At 38.5% G+C, this 25193-nt stretch overlaps 2 protein-coding genes and 1 pseudogene across 2 annotated transcripts; 1 reads left to right on the top strand and 2 right to left on the bottom strand.

Annotated features, from left to right (window-relative positions):
• The first annotated feature begins 5245 nt into the window (after positions 1-5245).
• On the top strand, positions 5246-11767 carry LOC104425333 (LEC14B homolog). Its single transcript, XM_018868053.2, is given in 11 exon segments — positions 5246-5619; positions 6168-6685; positions 6832-6951; positions 7272-7349; positions 7994-8173; positions 9065-9142; positions 9915-10093; positions 10343-10482; positions 10485-10497; positions 10690-10750; positions 11342-11767. Coding segments are annotated over 10 exon segments (1425 nt in total). The 5' UTR covers positions 5246-5619; positions 6168-6304; the 3' UTR covers positions 11537-11767.
• An 891-nt stretch (positions 11768-12658) lies between these two features.
• LOC120289926 lies at positions 12659-14444 on the bottom strand (annotated as a pseudogene).
• A 5516-nt stretch (positions 14445-19960) lies between these two features.
• LOC120290168 (uncharacterized protein At4g15545-like) lies at positions 19961-23263 on the bottom strand. The gene is made up of 8 exons (XM_039305893.1): positions 22925-23263; positions 22753-22821; positions 22024-22132; positions 21577-21669; positions 21142-21399; positions 20701-20743; positions 20453-20531; positions 19961-20335 (listed from the first exon to the last, which is right to left on the bottom strand). The coding sequence occupies exons 1-8, from the start codon at positions 23210-23212 to the stop codon at positions 20243-20245; spliced, it is 1032 nt and encodes a 343-aa protein (XP_039161827.1). The 5' UTR covers positions 23213-23263; the 3' UTR covers positions 19961-20242.
• Between the last annotated feature and the right edge of the window lie 1930 nt (positions 23264-25193).

Raw genomic sequence — 25193 nt, 5'->3', positions numbered from 1 at the left:
GCGGTTAAGGATTTCTTTTCTTCGGGCAAGCTTTTGCGTGAGGTGAATATCACTATCCTTTCTTTGGTGCCCAAAGTCCCTAATGCATGTTCTGTGCAGACTTCAAGCCTATAGCTTGTTGCAATACTTTATATAAAATCATTACCAAGATCCTTGCCAATCACCTAGCTGCAGTGCTTCGGGATTTGGTTAGCCCATCCCAAAATGCATTCGTCAAAAGAAGGAGGATAAATGACAATATTCTATTGGTCCAAGAGCTTTTTGCAGGTTTCCATCGAGACCCTCACTTACCAAAGTGTGCGATTAAGGTAGACTTCAAAAAAATTTATGATACAGTTGATTAGGATTTTCTTGAGCTAACCCTCTCATTGTTTGGCTTTCCTACCTAGATGACTCGGCTCATTATGGTTTGTGTTCAAACGCCTAAATATTCCATCTCTATTAATGAAGAGTTACACGGTTTCTTCTCTGGTGGCCAGGGCCTAAGACAGGGGGACCCGATGTAGCCTTATTTCTTTACTTTGGTGATGGAGGTCTTCCCTAGGATTCTTAGCTCCCGCACCTCCCAACCGGAGTTCAAGTATTTTTGGAGGTGTAAAACTTTGAACCTCTCCCATCTTTTCTTCGCAGATGATGTATTCTTATTTTGTCAGGCAGACTGGGCCTCAATGGCATTGCTTAAAAGAGGCCTTGATATTTTCTTTTCTTGGAGTGGATTGCTGCCGAATACAAGCAAAAGTGAAGCCTTTCTTGCTGGTGGTTCCCCGACTCTTCGGAACTATATCCTCATGGCATTGGGATTCCAGGAAGGGAAACTACCAGTGAGATATTTAGGAGTACCGATCATTACTTCAAGGCTTACCAAGACGGACTGTATATCACTTGTTGATCGCATCACAGCTAGGATCCAATCTTGGACACAGCGTTTTCTTTCTTTTGCTGGCAAACTTCAATTGATAAGGTCAATCCTTCACTCCATCCAGAGTTATTAGTCCAATGTTTTCTTTCTTTCTTGTTCAGTGCTTGATCGCATAGAACAAATTTTGAGGCAATTTCTTTGGAAATGCCCCACACTTGGCCAGGGGGGGCAAAAGCTTCTTAGGAGGAAGTATGCCTCCCTAAGGCTAAAGGAGGATTGGGTATTCACAGGTTGCATGATTGCAATAAAGCTACGATACTCAAGCATATTTGGATTCTTTTCACAGATAAAGAATCTTTATGGTGTATGTGGATCCACACGACATTTTTAAAGAAAGATAATTTTTGGATCTCCCGCATTCCATTTGTATGCTCCTGGGCCTAGAAGAAGATCATGCATTTGAGGCAAGAGTTTCAATTATCCTTCCTATGGGAAATTGGAGATGGCTCCTCGGTATCTTTATGGTTTGACTATTGGCACCCGAGAGGCCCTTTAAACTTATTGTTATCGGACTCCTTCATTGATAGTTCGGGTTTCTCTAGGCATGCAACACTTGTGGATCTATTTTCCCCTTATGGTGGTGTGCTCAGGACCTTATTGGAAGTTGGTGATTATTCTCTTACGGTCCTCTCTACATCATTGGACAGGTTTACTTGGCGTGGAAGCTCTTCAGGTGCATTCACGATAGCCTCTGCGTGGGATATGATTAGGAGGAAAAAGGATCGTGTTCCTTGGGCTTCACTCATCTGGAATGATTCAATTGATCCAAGATTCCAATTCATCCTTTGGCTTATTATTCGGAATCACTTACCCACCCAGGTTCTCCTTCTTTCCTATGGTAGAATAGATAGTGGGCTATGTGCTTTTTGCAATTCCAGACCAAATTCTATTGATCACTTGTTCTTTGATTGCCACATCTTGGCTAGTCTTGCATTTTTTTGGGCTGCCAGATGTAATTTACCTTGGAGAAACATATCTTGGTCTGAGAACCTTACTTGGGCCTTGAAATTCCTACCTGGCAAGGATGAAATCCATTGCATAGCCCATTTTTCTTTTGGTGCCATGTGCCACTTGATTTGGAAGAAGCGCAATAGTATTATCTTTCGGGGGGAGACCTTGGAATTGCCGGTTTTGAAGAATCATCTCATCAAAATAGTTAAGGACAAGGCACAGGAGGCTCCAGCGATGTGCCAGACAACAATAGGAACAGGAGGCTCCAGCGATGTTGAGGGCTTGACTCTGCCATCCTCGGTCCTCTCGATTAGTGACGTCTTGCTTTCTACTTGTTGCTTTGTTTCTTGCTTTGGCTTGTTTTCTCGTGGTTGTTGCTCGACCCCATGTTCCTTCGGGTGTCTCCTTTTACATTGGCTCTCTTCACTCATTATGGTCTATCATTTTGAGTGAATGTTATTGGCGCCGGTTTTTTTGTCAGTTGGTTAAAGCTATTTATATATTCTTACCATTACCAAATAATAATAATAATAATAATAATAATAATAATAATAATAATAATAATAAAAGGATAGTAATGGGCGACTGACGTTAGCGACATTCTCTAAGCGTTACTATAAAGATTCCATTGAGGATGATAGATTCCTGGTTGGATGCTTCCAAAGCTGAAATGTGGTGTTAAGATATGAAATCTCCATGATATCTTTTTGAATTTCAAATTAGCTTATTTAAAGGGATTACCAACTATAGATAAGTTATCATTCCTTGATCTTTGCTATGCCAAATATTGTATATTTTCATCTCTTTATAAACGTGTACGATCTGAAAATGGAAAGTAATGAAAATCGTTCACAAATATTGAGCTATTATATGGTATCAGAGCCTTCTGCTCCTAAGAGCTTGTTGATCCGGCCATTCTGCATTTTTTTCAGCAACCTACTGCATCCTCCAGCCATGGCAGGACCTCAAATTCTGGTTCGAATTCCATCGGGACAGCCGCACCTAACGGCCTGATTTCAATCTCAGCAGCCGTCCAATTGTCATTCAAGCTCTCCACTGCCAATTTTTCTTCTTGGCACGCTCAATTTCAGGCATTGCTCATTGGTTTTGATTTAATGGGATTCGTTGACGGGACTTTCGTCCGTCCGCTTCTCACCATTTCAGCTGGAAATCAAATGGTGCCAAATCCAGCCGCAACAACCTGGATTCGCCAGGATCAGCTCTTGCTTCATGCAATTTTTGCATCCGTATCCAAAGCCGTGATTCCTCTCATTGCCTCTTGCAATTCATCACACACTGCATGGACAAAACTCATGAATCTATATGCAAATAAATCCGCATATAACAAACACCCAAAATTTACTCCTTCCAGCTCACCCGAAACCCAACTTGCCGCTATCAACAATACAATGACCAAACATTAGAACCCGTACATCCACCTACACAAACTCGCAAAATGATCACTAGATTCCAAAATATTATTTTCAAGCCCAAACAAATCAACCACATCACCACTAAACATCCACTTCCACTAACTTTAGAACCAACGGGAATTACACGAGTTATGTGCAATTCTCAATGTCATGAAGCAATGTCAGTTGAGATCGATGCCCTTATTTGTAACGGGACTTGGAAACTAATACCTATTGATCCATTTTTTGATGTTGTAGGTTGCAAACGGCTTTATAGGATAAAAAGACATGTTGATAGTAGTATTGAGAGGTACAAAGCATGTCTTGTGGCCAAAGATTTTCACCAATGACCGGGCCTTGATTACACCAACATATTTAACCCAATCATTAAATCAAATACAATTCGGGCCGTTTGATCATTGGCTCTAATGTGTGAATGGACATTGAGACCGGACATCAACAATACCTTCCTCCAACGAACTCTCCAGGATGAGATCTACATGTCGCAATTGCCCGATTTTAAAAACACAAAAAAACCAACGCACATTTGCAAATTCCGCAAAACCACATATGGGTCAAAGCAGGCTCCACAGGCTTGATACAATGAGCTAAGTTCATTTGTTCTCGTAAATTCATTTGTCAATTCAAAGAATGACAATTCATTGTTCATTTACTCTCATGGTGGCATTCAAGCCTATGTACGTAGCTGACCTTATTATCATAGGAAGTAACCAGTATTTTGTTTTGGACTTCATCACCACTCTCTCAAGTCAATTCTCAATTAAAGACTTGGGCCACTAAATTTTATTTTTTACTTTATAGAATCGAAGTCATTCACACAAAGACCAGTTTACTTCTTTCTCAACATAAATACATAAGAGAGCTACTTTAATGCTTTAAAATGGGAGATGCAAAAGAGGTAGGGACACCATTAGCCACATGTCAAGTCTCTTTTGGTCCATGACAAAGAACACCAGCCAATGTCTCATTGGTGCACTTCAATACCTCAACATTACTCGCCCAGACCTTGGTTTTGCGATAAACAAGCTTATCTCAATTCATGCATAAGCCGACCACAACCCACTTGATGACCATAAAGCGGCACTTGCGCTATCTTAAGGGAACATTATTCCATGGTTGCACTTGAGACGCAACACAAAACCCGTACTTCATACCTAATCCAACGCAGATTAAGCAGGAAACATTGATGATCGCATATCTACTTCAGGCATTCGCATGGACATGGCACCAAGCTTGTATTGCGACAGAATAGGCACCACCTATGTTTGTGCAAATCCCATCTTCCATTTCCGAATGAAACACATTGAGATAGATTACCATTTCATTCGGGAACTTCTTAAAGTTGGCAAGATGCCCATATTTCCACCCATGATCAACTTGTTGACATTCTCACAAAACTATTGTTAAGGTCGCAAACAATACAATTACGAGACAAGATGGAATATCTAATAGAAGGTTCATCTTGCGGGAGCACGTTAAGATATGAAATCTTTTATATGGAGGCCTTCACCGAAGCTGTGGCTACCTTTTTTTAATTTAGTTTGTTTAATTATTAATTAATATTTATATTTAAAATAAATTTTGGGGCCTTATAGTGCCACATGGACTCTTTTTAAAAAAAAATTACCACATCAATAAATAAATAAAAAGTCACTAAAAATGCTCTATCAACACTTTAATTAGAATTTCCATTGTTGGTACTTAAATGTTTCATTCATCTCCGATTTTTTAAGTGTCCTATGTGCCAAATTTGGAAGTTTGCGATGTACGTTATTTATCATATATGTATAAGTTTTTGATTTAATTTGGAGTAAACGTGGTAAGATAGACATAATTTAAGATTTTTTTTTTCTTTTTTGTAGATTTATTCCGTGCAGGAGGTGGATCTCCAGTCAAATCTTAAAGATGGGGTTTTTGACGTGGGGATTGAGAGACGGATTCTCCAGTGAACGCCGTCTGCTTACCAAATTTGGACGATCGAGTAGCGCACGGCCTGACCATGGATCGATACCGTCCGCCCGCCCCCGTTTCCGTCAGCAGCACCGGCTCGGACTGCAGACACGTGGCGCATGTGCCGCCAAGAGATCCTGCTGTCGGAGTTCCTTTCTGCCGAAATCGAAACCACCAGTGGAAGAAGGAGAAGGAGCCTGAGCGTGACGCACTTCTTGCTCAGTTCTTACGTCTTCGCACACGCACTCCTCTGCGGGAGATATAATAAAACCCTTCATCTCAATCCTCCGGGAGGCTCCAATCATACCCTTGTTCGGTTTCTTTCTCCAACCCTCCTGCAGGAGGTTCTCTCTCGGCTTTTACCGGGTGAGTGATGATGTTCTGCTCCGATTCTGTGCCGGTCGCTTTGTTTTGTTCGCGCCCTGAATCATGGGTTGTTCTTGGTCGACCTAAACCTCCCTGGTTTCGATGTTGCTGAGGTCCTAACGTTGAAACATTTGATGGGTCGTACCGAAATTCCTCTCCCGTTTCTTCAGGGAGTTAAAGACCGAGCCTTTTAGGATTGTTTGATTGGTGGGCGTTGAGTTATGGGGCTTGAAACTTGACAAATTGCGGAATTTTTTACAATTTCTTGGTTAATCGTGATTGAAAGGAAATGGCATGTTGGGCAGATTGTATTCCCGGTCCTGACCTTGTTTTTCATGATGGTTTGTTCTTTTGATGGCCAGCTTGAGAGAGCTTATTAGGATTGCACTGATGGCGTTGGTTGACATTTTCATGAGTAACTTAGTGTTCATGAAGTTTAGTAATCTCTCTTGAGCTCTATTAACGGGGTTGTTGTGGGAGTTTGGCGTCTTGATTCTGATGAGGTGCAGAACTGGCAATTAAGTCTGACTTTGTTTTGTCATCTGCAGGATTTGCCTCGTTGAATATTGGGTCAAGTCTCACTGTTGTACATTCTCCACTGTGGAGGATATTTTTGTCAACAGAGTCTTAAATGCAGTTACAGGCAAACTAATGCACAACAGCTGGGTTTCGGTTTAGGATTGCAATGTCTCAGCTTGCCAAGGGTAAACGAGTTTGCAAGGAGGAGACTTCTGATACCCATTCCCATGGAGTTCGAGGATATGGCAGAAACTCAGGTGACTTAGACCATGAGATCGCTCAGTTGACGAAGCTAAGATCCGAGCCCAATGAACATTTGAGAAAGGCTACGGTGGGCGGATTGAAAATGCCTGTCTCTACCCTGAGAATGTTGGCTGCTCGAGAGAGCAATTATTCGGGGAGAGGGAGGTTCTCCTTGTCTGATAGCTGTCATGTGTTGAGTAGATGTTTACCTATTTATGGCCCTCAAAAGGTGGATAAGATGCAATCTCGTGCATATGTTTCTCAGTTTTCTGTTGATGGTTCACTGTTTGTGGCGGGCTATCAGGTAATCGTTAGCTTCCTGATGGCATTTGGCAAATTAAATGCCACATTATGAGTTCACTTTGTGGTCTTGTCAAATTAAGTTTATAAGCACACTTGTTTCTATGTGATGCTGTTTTACTGTTAATCCATAGCTTGTTACCATTACAGGGGAGCCATATTAGGATATACAACGTGGATAAGGGCTGGAAAGTTCAGAAGGACATACTGGCAAAAAGTTTGAGGTGGACGATTACCGACACTTCTCTTTCTCCTGATCAACGTTACCTCATAAGTTTGTAAAGGTCTTCCGACAAGGAAGCACATTATCACATTAGATGAGGTTTCTTTGATTTGATCTCCACGTCATTTGAATTTTTATTTTTGGACAACAACTGATGTCCCTCCTAACCTTTAAACATTCATATATCGTGCACTTTTCTTTTCAATGTAAGATTATCTTTCTATGAAGAAAGTACATTTTTTAAGTTTCATTGAGTCATATATATCTCTTTTTAGTTTCTTCTTTTGATGGAACTTCTGTTTAGACTTCCATGAAATGAGTTGATGGTTTCCTTGTGAAGCAGCTCAGCCAGGTCTCTGTTTTGCAGGTCTATTCTAGTATGTCACCTCTTGTCCACATTGTTAATATTGAATCTGCTGCAACAGAGTCACTTGCGAATGTCACGGTATGTCTGTGACTATGTGATCTGGAAATCTTGAAATCTTTTTCCCAAATTTCAAACTACAAAGGAGTATATTGTGCATTGCAGAATTTTGTTGACTGTTTTGCAAAATGTTTAATGGAATTCTGTTATCATACATCCATACAAACAATTTAATTCGGATGGAACTATTATGCAAGATGATAATTGGGAATCCTTAAACTGGCAAAATAATATTGTGCTTGATGATGTTCCTGTCGCTTGTCAAGATTTTTTTGGGAATAAATCAGATAGGAATTTTGCTTTTGAATTGGAACCTTCTGTTAGATTACCTCTAGAGTAAATAGGACGGGAATTCCTCTTTGAAATGGGATCATTCAGTTAGATCATGTCTCATAATTTTAAATGCAAATTAGATGACTTAAGATAAAAGACAGTCTCACATTGATTTACTGCAGTTCAATCAGTGCGTGACATAATACATCATATAGAAGCATGGGAACTTCATCTAAAGAATTCAGTTTAACTTTATTCTTAGGTTGGGACTTGGAAGGTGAAGTACTTTTCAACCTCATTGGTTGCTTTGTTGCTTTTCTCATTACGTAGCGAGCTATCCATATCTGATAGATAAAACTACTCTTTTCATGCTGCAAGTCCTCTCTATGCAGGAAATACATGATGGCTTGGATTTTTCTTGTGGTAACAATGACGACAATGGAGATATTTCTATCTTCTCCGTGAAGTTCTCAACTGATGGGCGAGAGCTTGTTGCTGCAAGTGGTGATGGGGCAATATATGTATATGATCTTGCAGCAAACAAGGTTGGCCTTCAAATTCCAGCTCATGAGGTATGCCAACTTTTCAATGGATGCAGTGCTTTCATTTAATCAGAACAATTGGGCATGAGTTTGATATGCTAAATGTTAAATATTTAAACTGAATGAATCAAAACACTCACGTGCATTTTTTTCCCTTTTTTTTTTTTTGGTTTGGGTCTGGCTCTCACTAGACCCCTTCTTTCACATGCGAAATTCTCATTTAATTAGATTTTATATTTATCGTGTTGAAGATTAGAGGTATTCTTTTTTCTGTTTTTCTCCATGACTAGTTTCGCTTAATTAGCATGGTAATTTTTGTTCCTTTATTCTCGACTTTGGCTATTCATCTTATTCCTTACATAGCTTGAATTTTGGGCAGCATGAAATTTCAAGCTTTGGCTATCATCCTAAAATGATCTGTTTCTGATCCTTATGTCATAGTCCTTTCTATATCAAAGTTTCCTTTAAAGTAAATTCAGGCTCCAACTGTTCCCCAGTTTTTCAGTTGAAATTCCACTTTACCCAGTTGCTTATAGATCTGGGCATTTTAGAAATTTTCTTTCATCAAAGGCCAGTTGATTAAGCTTATTATGGTAGCTCACTAGGATAAGCACTAAAATCAAGATAAAAACTGATCATGCTTATTAGGAGAATATGTCCAGGTAATGTTCTAGCATGAAGTTAAAAAAGACTTACTGAAAAGGATGATGAAGAGTGAGATTGATGCCATCTATTTAACAAGGTTGATCTGAGTCTTCAAGAATTTGAATTTGAACTAACTTTTGCTGGTGTTTTCCTTTGGTGTACATCCTTATATGTCTCCGTATTCTTCATATATCCCTGCTGTTCTGGCTGCATGACTACAAGACATAAGATGCTAAAAGCTACTGTCTTATACTTAACATTGTTAGCATAATGCAGGTTGATGTTAACACCGTATGCTTTGCGGATGAAAGTGGCCATGTTATTTATTCTGGAAGTGATGATAATCTCTGTAAGGTAAATATGATTACCTTCTTTTGGAGGAAGCGAGTGAACTTTACTAATACTTTTTGTGACTACTTTGTCTTTTTCTGGTGAGGGTGGGGGATGTAATGTGACGACACTGTTGACAGAAACCCCAATTTCTTAGTTTGCCTGATGACTTTTCTCCAAAAAAGCTTGGCATGAAGAAGGGAGCCGTCCATGGTTTTGGAAATAATGTTTTCGGCTCAGTCAAGGGTCTAGCTTGCTACTCAAATCAAGAAACTAAATTTGATTATCACTTAAGTGGTTTGGTCTTGAATTGGTATTTTTGTCTCCAATTTTCTAGATGATTATATGTAAATATTAGGCACCTATAGGTACTTTGTTAGTGAATTTGAAGGGAACGTGTTACAACTATCTGTTTCCCATTGGAGAAACGAATATCTAGGTACTAAAAAAAAATTGAGTTGTGTAGCTGTACAGTATCTCTCCCTTGAAGATGAGACGAACCTTTCCTCTTTGTTGGTTGACTGGACTATTTAACATGCATAAATAATTAGGAGAAAGCTATTCTCTGTGAACGAAATGTAAAACTTTGTGAAAAACGTACTATTTCACCCTGTCGAATTGCAGGTATGCACTTCTGATTATCATAATCAACAGTTTTGTTTGGCATAACATTCACTGCTAAAGTTGTCAATGGAAATCGTATGCAAATAAGTCAGATTCATTGTAATTTATATGTTAGCAAAAGCAAACTCTTGGTGTTTGCATTCTGCTTTCTAAGTGAATGAATTCTCTTTAGGTCTGGGACCGTCGTTGTCTTTCTACAACAGGACAAGCAGCTGGAGTTTTGACAGGACATCTAGAAGGCATTACATTTATTGATAGTCGTGGAGATGGACGCTACCTCATTTCAAATGGAAAGGATCAGTCTACCAAACTATGGGATATACGAAAAATGACTTCAAATAGTCCAGCATTGTAGGTTTTATTATGTCTTTTCATTCTTGATGGTCCCTTCCTCCCTCCCTCCCTCCCTCCTCCTCTCTCTCTCTCTCTCACGCATGCACACATTATTGGCCAGTCTCACCGATCGTTTTTTAAGACATTGGGTCTCTTCTCGCATAGAATTTTTTGTAAGTGATTATTCACATATTTGTCACACTATAAGTTGAATTTGTTCCTTGAATAGTTAATTCACAAGTATAGTTTTCTCTTATGATATGGCAGCCACAGGCGAAGAGACTTTGATTGGGATTACAGATGGACGACCTACCCAGAGGAAGATAGAAACTTGAAGCATCCCCACGATCAGTCGGTGGCTACATATAAAGGTCACTCAGTGTTGTATACTCTGATACGCTGTTACTTCTCCCTGCATATAGGTAATGCACTAAAGGAGCCCTCTTCTTTATGGCAAAATCTATGTGAATTCTCCCTCTGTTCATGTTGGTTCTCAAGTAACAAATGTCTATACTAGTTGCTAAACAGGCCCATTTCACAAAGCTGACACTGGTTGATGAGAATCTCCCGCTGATATTGTATTGTTCACTAATTGTTCTTTTCCTTCATTGCAGCACTGGTCAGAAGTATATCTACACTGGATCTGGTGACTGTGTAGTTTATATATATGATCTGGTACCACCCTCCCTTTTACTACCTTATGGATTATATCTTCATTCATTTAAATTGTCATGCTGCACTTTGAGTGGAAGAAATCGATTTCCTTTTATATTCCTATCAAATAAATATATTGGTAGATGGTTCGATCCTTGGACTTGTAGAAAGGTAATTTTAAGAGTGGGTAACAACTAACATGAGCAAAGAAATTGTGTTTGCTCATTGGTTCTGGAAGATATGGGGATTTGAGTAAATTTTCACGTGGTGCGTCAAAGGCTGTGAGAAATCAATTGAATGGAGTAATTTGATTACAGGCCTCAAAAGAAGAGCAGTCATTTGAGTTTTCGACTAGCTCAATTTTTGTAACAGATTTGGACTTTTGATGTTTGTCAACTACTCTGGGGAGTAACTAGGTCATGAACCTTTCAACCAAAAAAAAAAAGCACTAGGTCATGAATCTAAAATCTGTATTTGGTTAATTTCTCCTGATTTGAACTATTTAAGGATATCTCTCATAATGATTGGTGGGAATTGTGTAAGTCCTCAAGTGGGGAATTTCCTTTTCAGCTATCCTTGTGTTACCTTGAGTAATTTGATTGCTTCATCTAGGTGAGTGGTAATCAAGTTGCCAGACTCAAACATCATGACGAACCTGTAAGGGATTGCAGTTGGCATCCATTTTACCCGTTGATGGTCACCTCTTCATGGGACGGTGTGATTGCCAAGTGGGAATTCCCAGGGGACAGGAAGGAAAAATCATTGTCTAGGCCGAGGCGGAGAAGCAGGAGGACAATGTTTTACTAGAGCGGGTCACAGCCTTATATGTCCCGGTTTTTTATCATCTTTTGCTCATTGTTTATAGTCTAATTAACATGGGAGGTGTCCAGCATTGATACACATTACTGAGATTTCTTCTTCAGTTCATCCCCTTGCTGTATATAAAGCTCAGAACTATTTCTTGTCATTGCTTCAGCAGCAGTGAGATGGGTTTAACAATTAAGTAAATCCAAATAAGAGTTGTCTTTGTTAATCGTCTGCTTCCCTCAGCCAAATGTTGGGAAAGTCTAGGGCATCAAATAGAAGCAGTTCTCCATGGCCGTACTGAGTGGTCGCTCTGTTGTTTGGCGATGAACAATTTTCATTTGTTCTGTTTCTTTTGTTTGATTATCTATCTATATGCTTCTGCTTGCTTCAGAGCTCTGCTTCTTGCGATATTTATTCTCATTGATGTGTTCTCCTTGTCAATTGTAGAATATGCAAACTAGTCATTCCAACAGTTGCATTGCCATTTTGAATGTTTTAAATATTTATTATCAATAGCGTGTGGTGCTCCAGATTGTAGATGAGAATGTGGGTTGATTCTGTAGGGATTACAAAGCCATCAACCGGGAAAGAGGCCAATAGGCTGCGTGACCTCAATGGTCCACATAAGTCGTCACAGACCAGGTTCACTGGTAACAACGGCAACCCAAAAAAATGGGCTAATATTTCTATCGACAATTAGCATTTTTCTTGTTTTGGTGGATGATCGATTGCATACGCATAGATACGAAAGTGCTAGCAGCTAGTTCATGTACATCAATTGAATGATTTGACGCGGCATAATCTCTCTGAAGATTGAATTTTCGCGAGGCTACAATCGTATTGCCATCTAGGTGAAGAGCTCGTTCTGGAAAAGGATGGTGATGTCTTGATTGAGAGAAAGATCTTAAGGTTAGCACCACTTTGTGCCAGATTTTTCTCATGTTGATCCAGAAAATGCTATGTCAACTAAATTAAACGACGATGCTGTGTACTTAGGCGTCGCAATTGATTTACTTATCGCACAAAGCCATAAGGAAATCGTACTCGGTAATTCATTTTTAGATGCTAAACATGCAGGGTGAAGATCGTGCTGGATTTACGACTCGACGAGAACATTGTGCAGAAATTTTCTCTAATGTTATGTTCTGCATTAGGAAGATCTTGTGCTCTTCTTTTGAACACCAAAATCTGTGGTGTAATAAGGCCACCTCCACTGCCCATCAGCTTAAGAAAGTACATAATTAAATCCCAAATATAGCCAAAAACGCTAGACTACACAGAAATATGTTCCTGTTTAAGGAGACCTACAAACACAGAAGAGAGAGACATCTTTCTCAGTGGAGACCACCCAGAGACATGGTTACTTATTGAGCTTATGGTCCCAAGAAAATTCGCAAAATCGGTTAGCGGATTCTCCAAGGCATAGCAGGGGTACGTCGATGTTCTTTCTAAATCCTTAGAAACTCGTGATTTCCGTCGCCGGGATGGAACCGCCGGCCGCCAAGATTTGCTGCTCCAGCTGCAGCAAACAAGAACATATGCCTCGACAAATTAAGCAGTGAGCAAGAACCAAAAGTTGCTACGGATTCAAATTGGCTGCGAATTCAGATGAGCTCTTTCTCGAATTCAAGGGTGGATATACTCACGGTGAACAGAGTTTCAAACTTGTTTTTCGCAAGGTAGAACTCTTGCTTCACTTGTTGCAGACATCTCATGCACCTGCCACACAAAGCATGAAAATCATGTTCAGAACATTTAGGATCATTCCTCAATTTTTATGTCCAATTCTAATGTCCTGTGAATCTTCTTGAATCCTGATAGCTCTGCTGTGATCTATCGGACATGAAACGACGAAACATGAAACTCCGAAACACGAGATCAACCGAACTCACCCTTCGAGGTTTTGTTCTTCGCAAAAGCTGCGGAACACAACGCAGGCATTTTTAACTCTCTGTGCACCTATGCTGCAAATTTAGAAGGAACAATTAGATTGTATATTCTGAAAAAGTGAGTTTCCGGTCTCTGTCTTAATTGAAAATAGTGGGATTGAGTATTTGTTATTTTCATTTATTTTCAAGGAAATTCTGACGCACCTGGAGCTGCTGCCCTTCAACTGGTGAACATGGGCATCGACTTTTTAAAGTCCACATTTTGCTGCTCTCTGTGCAGGGACGACAAAATCAGAAGTAAAATCAGAGAAGTCCCATGGCCAAAGGCCAAAACAAATAATAGACCAACAACATCAGTCTCTCCAAATCAGGTAAAATCAAGGAATTTTTCATTACAGAGCCGACGTCAGATCATTGAGCAGCTTCTCAGAATCCTGAAAGAAGAGGGACACAACTTCCACAACAAAATCAGGGTTGCTCTCATCCTGCAGCTGTTGGAGCTGCAAAAACTGACCGTCCAAGAAACCCTTCCTCTCAACCAAAAACAGAACAATTTTCCCGAAGTCAAGACCAACACAATCGGACAAAACCCAGAAAAAAATAAGGAACTACAAACGCACATAAATTTTACAAGTTTGAACTTTTTACCTCCATGAACAATGATTTGGTGAACTCTACCAACCTCCTCTGCATCTGACCCACCTCCATGCCTGTTGTTCCCTGCCTGCTCGAAGACTGGAGTGCGGATGGTGACCAATGAGCCTGTGGCTTTGAATTGGCAGATCTTAGGGGTGGGCAGAATAAACCGCTAGATCAGATCAGATCAGAGAAGCTATAAATGCTAAAGAAGAACCTCTGAAAGTGATTTTCAGTGGCTTGATGTGGTCTTAAAAAAATAAATACAAAATTGACTTGCTTTATAATGTGGGAAATGCTCTGCCCACTTAACTAACATCTTCTGGATTGGTGGTCTTTTGTGATAGAATCAAGAGTCCCTCCTTACATCCACTGCCAAGTAACCTCTGCTTTTTTATTTTCAAAGAAAGAGTTAATGTTTAATGAATCTACTGCCTAGACACGACCAACAAGAGTAACTGAGAGCAACCTAGTTACATTTTCATGTTTCAATTGAACACTTTCCATATTCGATTATTCTCAAAGGAGAAGATTCTTCTTTTTACCAATTTCGAATGAGAACGTGTGGTGATGACTTAGAGAATCACAAATATTACTTACGAGGAATTGCACTTAATATGTAATACCGCTGACATAAATACTTTTTTCTCTCTCTTATTTTCTTTGGTAGTGTGATTTAATTAGATTTTGCTAAATCAATTTGTTGCAGATCTATGCTTCCAATGTGCTAATGTTAAGTAACTTCATCTATCCCCCTATATCATGTACCCCATAATTTAAATTGAATTTGATGTGTATTAATCCGTCTTGCGTGAGGACTCAATGGTTTTTTCGAGAAGTCAAGGCACTTCCTTGACTTTTATGGTAACTTTATCGGCACTTTCCTTATTTACATCACCCTAAATGTGCGGATTCAAGTGTACTCATTTGAAGTATGATTTGTTTTGACCCATTGGTTTACAATTATGTTTCTTAAACGCATCTTACTTGGAGAGGGTTTTATTATCCATATATGTACTTCGGTTTCATCCATCTATCATAGGCAAGAAAATGAAATTTTCTATTATTGAATAATGACAGTGAAGATGGTAATACCCATAATAAGTTGTTTATAACTTTATATTGACAATTGTTTTCTTCAATCACCTCATGTCATGAGCAGTAGCCCTCGCTTTGGGGCGCTAGGATTCTTAGTTGATTTAATTGAGGAACAAAAGTAGGTCTACTTTTTTCTCAGATTATGAGGAAAGGAATTTCTTTTGACAGGAGAGAAGGGGAAAAATAGAGGCAAATTTATTTATTTTTTTGCACTCTTCTTATAAGACAAGAATTCATAACGAAATACCTATACAGTTAGAGATCATTAGGAGATTCTTCACATCTCTCTAGATTCTCTATATTTTTGGGGATTATGCAACTATCGGTCTTACCATGCATATCCCTAATTGATCCTAATTGCTTGTTATCTTAGATAGTCAAGGATAAAGCTTATAAATACTTGATGCACCCGTCAGTTTAACATATAAAGTGATTACATCAATTTATCTTCTTCATGTTCTTATTTTATACAAACATATTTTATAAATGACATTAGTAATCTCATAATCTTAAAGAACCAATCGAGTGGAGCAATCTTGTTGGAACATGGGTTTTGTCACCAACAAGCTGACCATGCTACATTTGCTTTACAAATATATTTAAATATTATTAATCTTACAATTGGAATATCTAACCCAACACTAATAAAAGTCTCAGTGTCCTTTGTTCCTTCGAAACCTCATGGTACAAAGGGTAAGAAAAAAAGTAGAGTCACTTTTACTTAGTTTCTGCTTAATTCTTGAAGTCATGCATGCCACCAAACCCCACGCCCCTCCCTCCCCACGCCGCAAATAAAATAAAATAAAAAAATCCAAACCCTAGTTTTCCTTTGGGACCCATAATGCAACGCAATATACATGCCTTTCTATTATTTTAAGCCAAGATAAAGTTGGGCAAAAGACATGATGAAGATTCCCTTAAAAGGGCCCAACTTTTTTTTTATAATATAAGTAAAAAATGTGTGAGTTTTGGTCGACTAAGCCTTCTTGTTCGGACATCCAGAACGTGGAGAGAGAATCCTTATCTTGCTTAGTTTCTACTGGGAAATCAATTATTTTGAGCTGATTTGAGTGGTCTATGTTCTCCCTTCTTTCACCATCAAGCACATATCCTGTCCTGTCCTGTGACATCATATTCTCCCTCCATTATTCATTCACTCACTCATTCATTTATTTATTTATTGTGAGAGAGTAATAATTAAATAATGATATTCTTGTCAATTGAAAGGACAGACAAATGCCAATTGTCACATCTCTTGTTCAATTGTTTTTCTTCTATTTTTATTTTTCCTTGGGACCCTCCCTTCTTCCTCTTTGTCCTTGTTGGTTCTCATTTTAATTCCTTCTTTATACGGAGCAGAAGATTTATTAAGGGAAGCATGTGCAATTATTGAAGTGCTAGGAAATATTATACAATGTTTCTCTGAATTATTTTATCATAGAGAATAATATCGAATAGTATATTTTTCGTAATTAGGTAGGAAACAACAGCTTGGAGGATTTCATATATTTATCCTACTGAAAAATCACATAAAAGCATATTTTTTTCTCAATTAAATGAGTAATAAAGATGAAGAGTTTTTTTTTTTTTTGGTAAAGGTAATTAAATTAAAAAGAGGGGAAGCTTACAAAAGATCGGAACCATAACCCACATTCTGACCAGTGGCGGCAAAGTGAGGGGGATCCGATGAAAAAGAGCACAAGGCTACACGATAAGCGACGAAACTCCTAGGGAAGAAAGAAGACAAACGGAGACAACCTCCGAACCTCCTGCACTCTACCTAAAGGCAAAGAACGGAAATACAACCAGATACGGAAAACAAGAAGGATCAACAGGAGACCGAGGAGAAGACCGCCGGATCAAAGCCCCATCCTCTCTGAAGCCGCTTGTTCCTCGGAGCAGGATCGACATTCTTGAAGGTACTAACTTGTCCTTAACCACCTTAATTAGGTGGTTTTTTAGCGCAGGAACGACAAAGGGATTCACCTCTGAAGATGATTGCATTCCTCTTCTTCCAAATGAGATGACAAAGGGTCCCGAAGGAGAACCGGACAATTCTATGATAGAAATCATTTCCAGTTAGGAACTTTCGAGCCCAAGAGAGTACCTCACTCCAGCATTGATTTCTCCAAGGAAGGTTGCATCTGGCGGCCCAAAAGAAGGCCAGAGAAGTCGAGATGCGACATCCGAAGAAGAGATGGTCTCTAGAATCAGGGACTTCGCTGCAGAATGCACATACACTGAAGTTAATGCGTCCATAGGACAGAAGCATACTCTGCGTGGGAAGCCGATTCTTCACAATAAGCCAGAGGATGAACTGGTACCGAGGAACAATGGCATTGTCCCAAATCAGAGGAGCCCAGTTAACCGGAGTTTTCTTACTCCTAATAACATTCCAAGCAGATCCAACCGAGAAGATGCCCGATGGATGACCGCACCATATAAATCTGTCATTACTTAAAGACAAGTTCGGGAGGGATATACCCCATCTCAGTAAGAACTCCTTAAAGGACTGGCCTAACGGCGAAAATAAATCAGCAACCACCGCATTATCAGGAATATGAAGAGCGGTTCTGAACGATGGAGGCACAAATGAATCAAGAGGGCCACACGACAACCAATAGTCATGCCAAAGGGACATAGAGAAACCATTACCAACCTTCCATCTAAAGGAGCTTCGAAAGTTACCTCTAAGCTGGAGAATTTTCTTCCAAGACCAGGAGCATACTCTGGGTTGAGGTGCATTCCAGAAGAGTTTTAATCAGTGAATGAGTGCTGAATATTCAAATACCATCCATTAGTGTGGCTAGGCTGCTGTCTATGACATCTTACATAAGTAAATAATGATTCGATGAAAAGACCTTTGAGAACTTGTCTAATCATAACATTTTTTAGGGAATTCTTTTTCAAGTTAGTGCAAATCAATAAGGATAAGGATTTTCAAAATAAAATATATGAATAAAAAATATTGAATCTGACATAATTTTCAATCTATAGAAAATGTATCATAGAGAATTATAATGTGAAACAGACTTTAAAAGTGCACTTTTTACAATATTTATGATGTGATAATATCAAATTTCAATGTTAAATATTTATCATTAAGACACTAAAGTTGGTGGGTTGACCAAGTACTAAGAAAATTGTCCAAAAAATTTTTAAACTATTGTATGACAGCTAATTTTGTTCTAATTTTTTTAACAATTTATTAATTTAGTCTTTCTAGCCAATTTGGACGGGAATCACTAACGTAACGGTTTAGTTGGCATTGACCGTCCTACGTGACACTTCTAATAATAACGTGGACAATTTCTATAATTTTTATAAAAAAAAATTCCTTTCCTTTTCTATTTTTATTTTTCCTTGAAAAAAAAAAAAAAAGAAAGAAAAGGAATTGAAAAAAAAATTCCAAAAAATTAAAATTTGCAAAAATTGTTTACATCGTCTTGCCGACCATCTATCATACCATAAGGACACTCGGCTTGACTAGATTACCACATCAATAATTTCTTGCCATAATTGGCTAGAATGATTCAATTATCAAATCATTAAAAGGATTGTGGTTACATTGGCAAATCATTAAAAGATTTAAGACTAAATTGACACAAATCAAAATACTTAGAATTACATTTACAATTTGTTGAAAGGTTTAGAATTAAATTGATATAATTAAAAGGTTTATAATTAAATTGACCACCGTACAATAATTTTAGGAATTTTTAGATATTTTTCCAAGTGTTTGACCTCGTAATAGGGGATTACCCATGTGAGAGTCTATGAAACCGTATTCCATGGGTCCACTCTTTTCTGTCTTTGTTCTTTTTCTTTTGTCAAAGTAAATAACATTATTCAAGTTAATTTTTTCTCTTCGATACTCAAGAGAACTATTAGTACCGATTTCATTATTTTTTCGTCTAATATTATCAATTTAATATAGAATAAAAAGGAAAATTTCCTTTAACTTAATGTCTTGATGATAATTTTATTGTTCACAAAATAGCCACTTGTATGCATAACATACAGAGCTTAATTTTAGAGCATTTTGATTCAAATTATTTTCTAGATGTTTTTTTCAAGGTCATGATAAAGTTTGGATCCATTAGCACATGATAGACAAATTAATCACAAAAAATCAAAATCAAAATTTGCCTGAAAGTCATGGAGAAGTGTGCTTGTAATGAAACAAACTTAAATTAGGGGGCACCATGTTAGGGGAATAATACTCAAAATTCATTTTCCTATTTTCGAATTGATGATGACCGTGTTATAAGTTAAGAGTCTCATGAATATGTCTAGAAGTAATTCTGTTTATCATATTGGTTGCCAAGCTTTTCATTTGACTAAAAAATAAGACTTACAAATTCTCCTAGTGGATGGATATGTTTGTATTTTTCTTTTGCGGACATTTTTTCATTGGTGAAATAATATAATTTGCTCATGTTGGAATATCTCGCCTGAATAATAGGTGCAATCTTCTAATATATTATATTTAATCATATACAAAAGGTCTTAATAATTTATCTTAAATAATACTCATAATGTCTAATATATTAATGATATCTTTGGAGGCTTATTTTCACAATATTTATAACGCCAATAACCATATAAGACAGTTCTTTCTCTTTTAAATCTCAATTATCAAAAGCATAACAAAAATTTGCTTAATGAGTCACCTATCATGTTCAGTTTTCTTTTATAAATTCTAGCCAAAATATGTAAGAATTGCATATATATAGTCGGCTTATAAAGTAATGAAATCAACATTTAAACAAACAGATCACGTTCACACAAACCCATCACATCATTTTGTAAATCAATATTTATCGTCTTTCAATTCGACAACCTTGTATCTTTATTGGTATCTGCTAATATGTCAAACAAAATGCAATCAGAAGCAAACCAGTTACACATTTTCAACTCACAAACCTGATGAGTGATGGACTATGACTTGTCAGGCAAGCGTAATTACACTTGGATTATTCCTTGATTTACAAATCAAAAAATAAGTGTGGATGAATCATCTGAATGTAGAAACAAGATGGTCGCGGATTTTACATGCCACTGCAGACTGCAAATTAAGATCTCAATGGACGTTGCGGGTGATCAACCCCTCAAATATCACGTAAAGATCTTTGTTGTCGGGGCCGAAAATCTCTTCAGCCTTTCTTAGCGTCTCCTGCAAAAACCCAACGTAAACGAAGACAGATTAGATTCGATCCCAACTGAAGCGGTTCGCTGCTCGCTCGCACATGCATACACACAGAGATGAGAGAGAGAGAGAGAGAGATGTTACTTCTCTAGTTTGCTTGTGAGAATTCAATTCCTTCACATTGGCTAAAAATGCACCAAATTGCTCGTACGACAAGCGGCTCCTGATAAAACAAAGGAGTCAGAGAAGCATCTCATTATGGTTCCAGGGGAACAAGAAAGTAACCATCAACACATTAGCATTCGATGGACCAAGAAAAAATTAGACCTACAAGCTTGCCTTATACCGACACAAACACTTCTTCTGTCTATGAAATACTCCAATTTCCTTACCTGACTTGCCGGAAAAATTCTTTTCCATCGACTCGAGCTCTTCCTGAAGAAAAGTAAACCAAGCAAGAATAAGAGGATTGACCAGACAGTTGTCTAGTAAAAGAAAGTCTACAGCAATAATCCTCAAATGCAGCTGTCAATGAACAATCTCTTGGTCATTTCTATGTCGCTGATAATCCTCATCAACAAATCCAATCTAAAAATTACAATCAGTGCAGCATCAAATGAGGGAGTAAGTACACCTCAAAGAAGTTTCAAATGAGTGCAAACAACAAACTTTTGAGGGGCAGAAAGATTGCAGCTGTTATGTCTTAAACTCAAATGTCGATCGTACTTCTTTCACATACATATTTTCAAAACCCCTTGACAAAATGCATCAAAAGCAATGGACGTTTCAAGCATATACATGACCGGGTACTTCAGAGTAATGGTTGGGCTTACCAGTGTATGACCCAGACTCTGAACTTGTTATGGAACCATGGTGGCCTGGGGGCACAGAAGAATATATAGAAGACCTTTCGTCAAACATTCCCCTCGAAGTTGAGAATGACATTGCATTCCGTCTCGGTGACGGTGGCTTTGAGGTTCTTGTAGGAGATACAGAGGCAGATAGACTGGGAGGTGAGCCAGGAGGAGTAAGCCGTGGTGTGCTAGTTTGCGATGCTAACAGATAGCCATATGACATACCAGGTCGTGGAACTGCCAAATAAAGAAATTATTTTAATAAAAACAGACGTACGAAGTCATGCATTATGCCATGAACTTTGACATCATTGTGAATAATGCCCAACAGAAAAGTCTATTATGACAAGAATCTACAGTGCCGTATGAAAGTGACATGACAGATCCTCCTACAGATGAGGAATTAGAGAATACCATCGGTCTCACGATCCTCCGATAGAGAATTTCCCACCTCTGAGGACTGACTTCTAATTGAAGAAGATCTTGGAGGCAGTGGGGCATCATCTTCTGAAGAAAACAAAACAATCATTTTGAGTTGACAAAATAGTCTGATGATTCAATCACAATGATTCTCGACTAACCAACCACAACTGCCAAAAGAAAATCTGGGACAATGCGTGCATATGAATGAAAGGGGTAATTTCGTTTGCTTATATGCATGTTGTAAATTCCACGGGAACTAAGGAAGCTTCAACTGCCATACGAGAACCAACAATCCACTAAGATTTGCAGCCAAATGGCATTCATTCGTTTTCAGCCAATCAGGTAGAAAGCAACAAGTGGCCCATTTTTTCATCAATGCACATATACATCAACATTGCAAGAAACGTTTTGTCAGGAAAGCTAGAGAATAAGCATTACCGCTCGGTGTTGGCTTTGCAATGATTTGTGAAGCTCCAGCTCGTGCAGGGCCAGAACTTTCTTCATCCTCTTGAAGGGATTGCATGAGCGTCTTTTTGAAGATTTCCAACTGCATAACCACAACACCAAACCTCAGACCAACCGAGCAGCAGAAACTACCAAACTACACACCAGAGAAGGAAATTAACACCAGCTAAAACGAAATTACTCGAGAACTAGGTCATCTTCTCATGAGGCCCGCTTTAAAGCAAATTTAATGCAAAGGCGCGAAACCTAAACAGATAGCGGGTCTTTCAAGTAAGTTTTCAAATTCCAGCACCACGCAAGGGCATTGCCATTGCTCATCAAAATTCATAAAACCCACTTTCTTTTGCAGCTCAAACACGCAGTTTTCATCAATGTGTCAAACTAGCATGATCGAATTCTCATCATAACTCAGAAAAACCATTAAATTTCGAACCGCAGGTTCCACCAGTAGCCTTTGAACTCCAGTGGGTTCTGTAACCAAGCCGATGAACTTTGAAGGAACGAACGCTTTCACCGTTCGCACTTCACACAGCCCATCCCAATGGCCAACTCCAGTTTCCAATTTCACCCAAAAAAACCAAAATGACCCATGACACTAATTCACAATGCTAAGTTACATTTCACTAAAAGATGCAGCCTTTGCACTTAAATTGACTAAGATGAGCACAAAAGTCAACGCATGGAGTGGAAATGAGCAGAGACCTTGGAAACATCCCTGCTCAGCTTCTTCACGGTGCCCGCCAGCAATTCGTTCTCCTTCACCAGATTCTCCTGCAACCCCAACCAACAGAACACCAATTCAATTTCGCCCACAGAGAGAGAGAGTCTAGAGAGAGAGAGAATCGAATTGGGTCGGGTCGGGTTTTCGGGGGACCTTGTCGAGCTCGGATCGGGAGAGCTTGTCGAGGGCGTCGCCGAGGGAGGCGTCGAGGGACTCGACCCGGGACTGGAGGTCGGCGATGAGGTCGTCCTTCTCGGCGAGCCCGGCGCGGAGGTCGGAGGACTCGGCCTCGAGGGCGGAGACCCGGGTCGAGAGGGCGATGGAGGTGATCTTCCGGGCCACGTCCAGCTGCTCGAACGGGTCCGCCGGCAGCACCTCCAGCACCTCCTCCGGCAGGTCGAACGTCGCCGCCGCCGCCGCCGATGACTCCTTCGCCAGCATCTCTCTATCTCTCTGTCTCTCTCTGTCACTCTCCTCCGTATTTCTCTCTCGTCCTTTTTCTTTATCTTATATTATTTAAATAATTTATATACATATATGTAAGTTGTGGGTAAGTTGTAATTTGGGAAAATGTGACGTGGGCATATGGAAAATTTGGCCGACATTCGTGACTCTAAGGAGTTTGTGTGGTGAGTATTGGGACTGGGGTGTGGATAGGACTTTTGAGAAGGGACCAATCCCAAAAAATTGAGTGAAAAAAGAACAGATAAAAATGTTAATGGGTTGCTAAAAAAAAATTTCATAGCACGAATTTCCGGACAGTGCGATTGATCGACCACATCCAAAGATTTTCATCTCACGAATTGGGGATCACAAGTATAAACCCACAAATATTATTTAAAGAATTATCTGAATTGGTGCCACATGCATAGGCTAAAGATCTAAATATAATCATTTCATAGACTATGCATTGAGGTAGTTGGACATTTTGGATTTTTGGCTTCTGATTATCACGAATAACAAAAGGTTATAACATTGGCCCATATTGCAGGATTATATATCTATCTAAGTAGTCAATAACACAATTCGTGTAGATTTGGGTATATTAGTCAATATTGAATGGCAAATTTATTCGAATATATTTGACAATAGTAGTTGTGCCTTTTCAAAAAAGGAGTTTGAGCACAACCCATTTCTCTATCATGCAAAGAATCCTAAAGTTAGCTTATGCTAGGAGAGAAAACAAAACACAAGAAAAAAAGATTCCTTTCAACTACGCTTCAACGGACTCATTGAACATGTTTAGGCTCCATTTATTTCGCAAAAAGTGAATAATTTGAAAAATATTATCCTAAAAATAATCGTATGTATTGCTCATAAAAATAAAAGAATAAAAAATATTTTTATCGTCTACATATATTTTTAATTATAAATCATAAATCAATAATGAATTTTTTTATGGACTCAATAATATAAGCGTTTATTTTATGAAAACTGAATAATTTGGAAAATATCATCATAAATATGATTGTTTATATTGCTCAAAAAAATAAATGAAAAATGTTTTTATAATCTAAAAAAAAATTAATTATAAATCATAAATCAATAATGAAATTTTTTTTTATTGACTTAGTAATATAAGCGTCTATATTTTTCATTGAGTAAGTTCAGTTGAGGGTTCTTTCCATATGGACGGTGTAAGGTCGGGCTTGAGGCCGAGGCCCATCCTAAAAAGAGCCATGTTAAATGCTTAGTGTTCAAGCCCACATCGCTTGTCGGAGGCCCACGTGAGTGAGTGGGCTAAATTTTGCCGTTATCAAATCACATCTCCATTTGAAGTAATTGTATTATTAATTTTCTTGGCAATAAATCCCTTTTTTTTTGTTATCTTTTTTGTTTCTTTATTTTTTAATTAAAATAGGTTAAATTACGGTAAATTATGGAAAACTTGCCTTGTTTTGCCTATCCAGGAGAAAAGAAATGAAATCCACTTGGGACTAAGACACAATTTTCGCTTGTTTAGAACCCAACCAATAGGTAAAGCACAGTCAAGAACAACGGATCCCTTTACGACAAACGAGTGCATTTTGCAAGTTTGTTATTAGAAATTGTGCCTAACATATTTTAAATGCAAATGAAACATATCTGCAACATGAGTTTAGATATAAGTAAACCCATCAAAGTGGGTCGTAAACCCATTTCTTAATCTATATAAGTGTTGAATGGATTAGTTATAATGAATAAATGGATCTACATCGGTTTAAACACAATATGAGTGTCCAATGGGTTATAAATGAGTTATAAATGGGTTTACAATTTACTTAGATCCATTCCAATTCTATAGATCTCTCTTTAGTCTCTTTTGCTTTCACTTCATTTCGCCCTCACACACTTTGCATTCTCACTTTAGTTTGGCTATGAGTTTTTGTAGGTTGGTTTAAATATGAAAATATTTTAGCCATATGAATCGAGTCAGATATGG

Source organism: Eucalyptus grandis, chromosome 2 (assembly GCF_016545825.1).
Source record: "Eucalyptus grandis isolate ANBG69807.140 chromosome 2, ASM1654582v1, whole genome shotgun sequence".
Classification (NCBI taxonomy): domain Eukaryota; kingdom Viridiplantae; phylum Streptophyta; class Magnoliopsida; order Myrtales; family Myrtaceae; genus Eucalyptus; species Eucalyptus grandis.
This window is presented reverse-complemented; position numbering and strand designations above follow the sequence as displayed.

Coding starts and splice junctions, on each gene's coding strand:
- LOC120290168 (XM_039305893.1), bottom strand. CDS start 23,212: ATGCTGGCGAAGGAGTCATCGGCGGCGGCGGCGGCGACGTTCGACCTG. Junction 21,400..21,576: donor GGAGGATCGTGAGACCGATG/GTATTCTCTAAT, acceptor TTTATTTGGCAG/TTCCACGACCTGGTATGTCA. Junction 20,744..21,141: donor AGAGTCTGGGTCATACACTG/GTAAGCCCAACC, acceptor ACTTTTCTTCAG/GAAGAGCTCGAGTCGATGGA.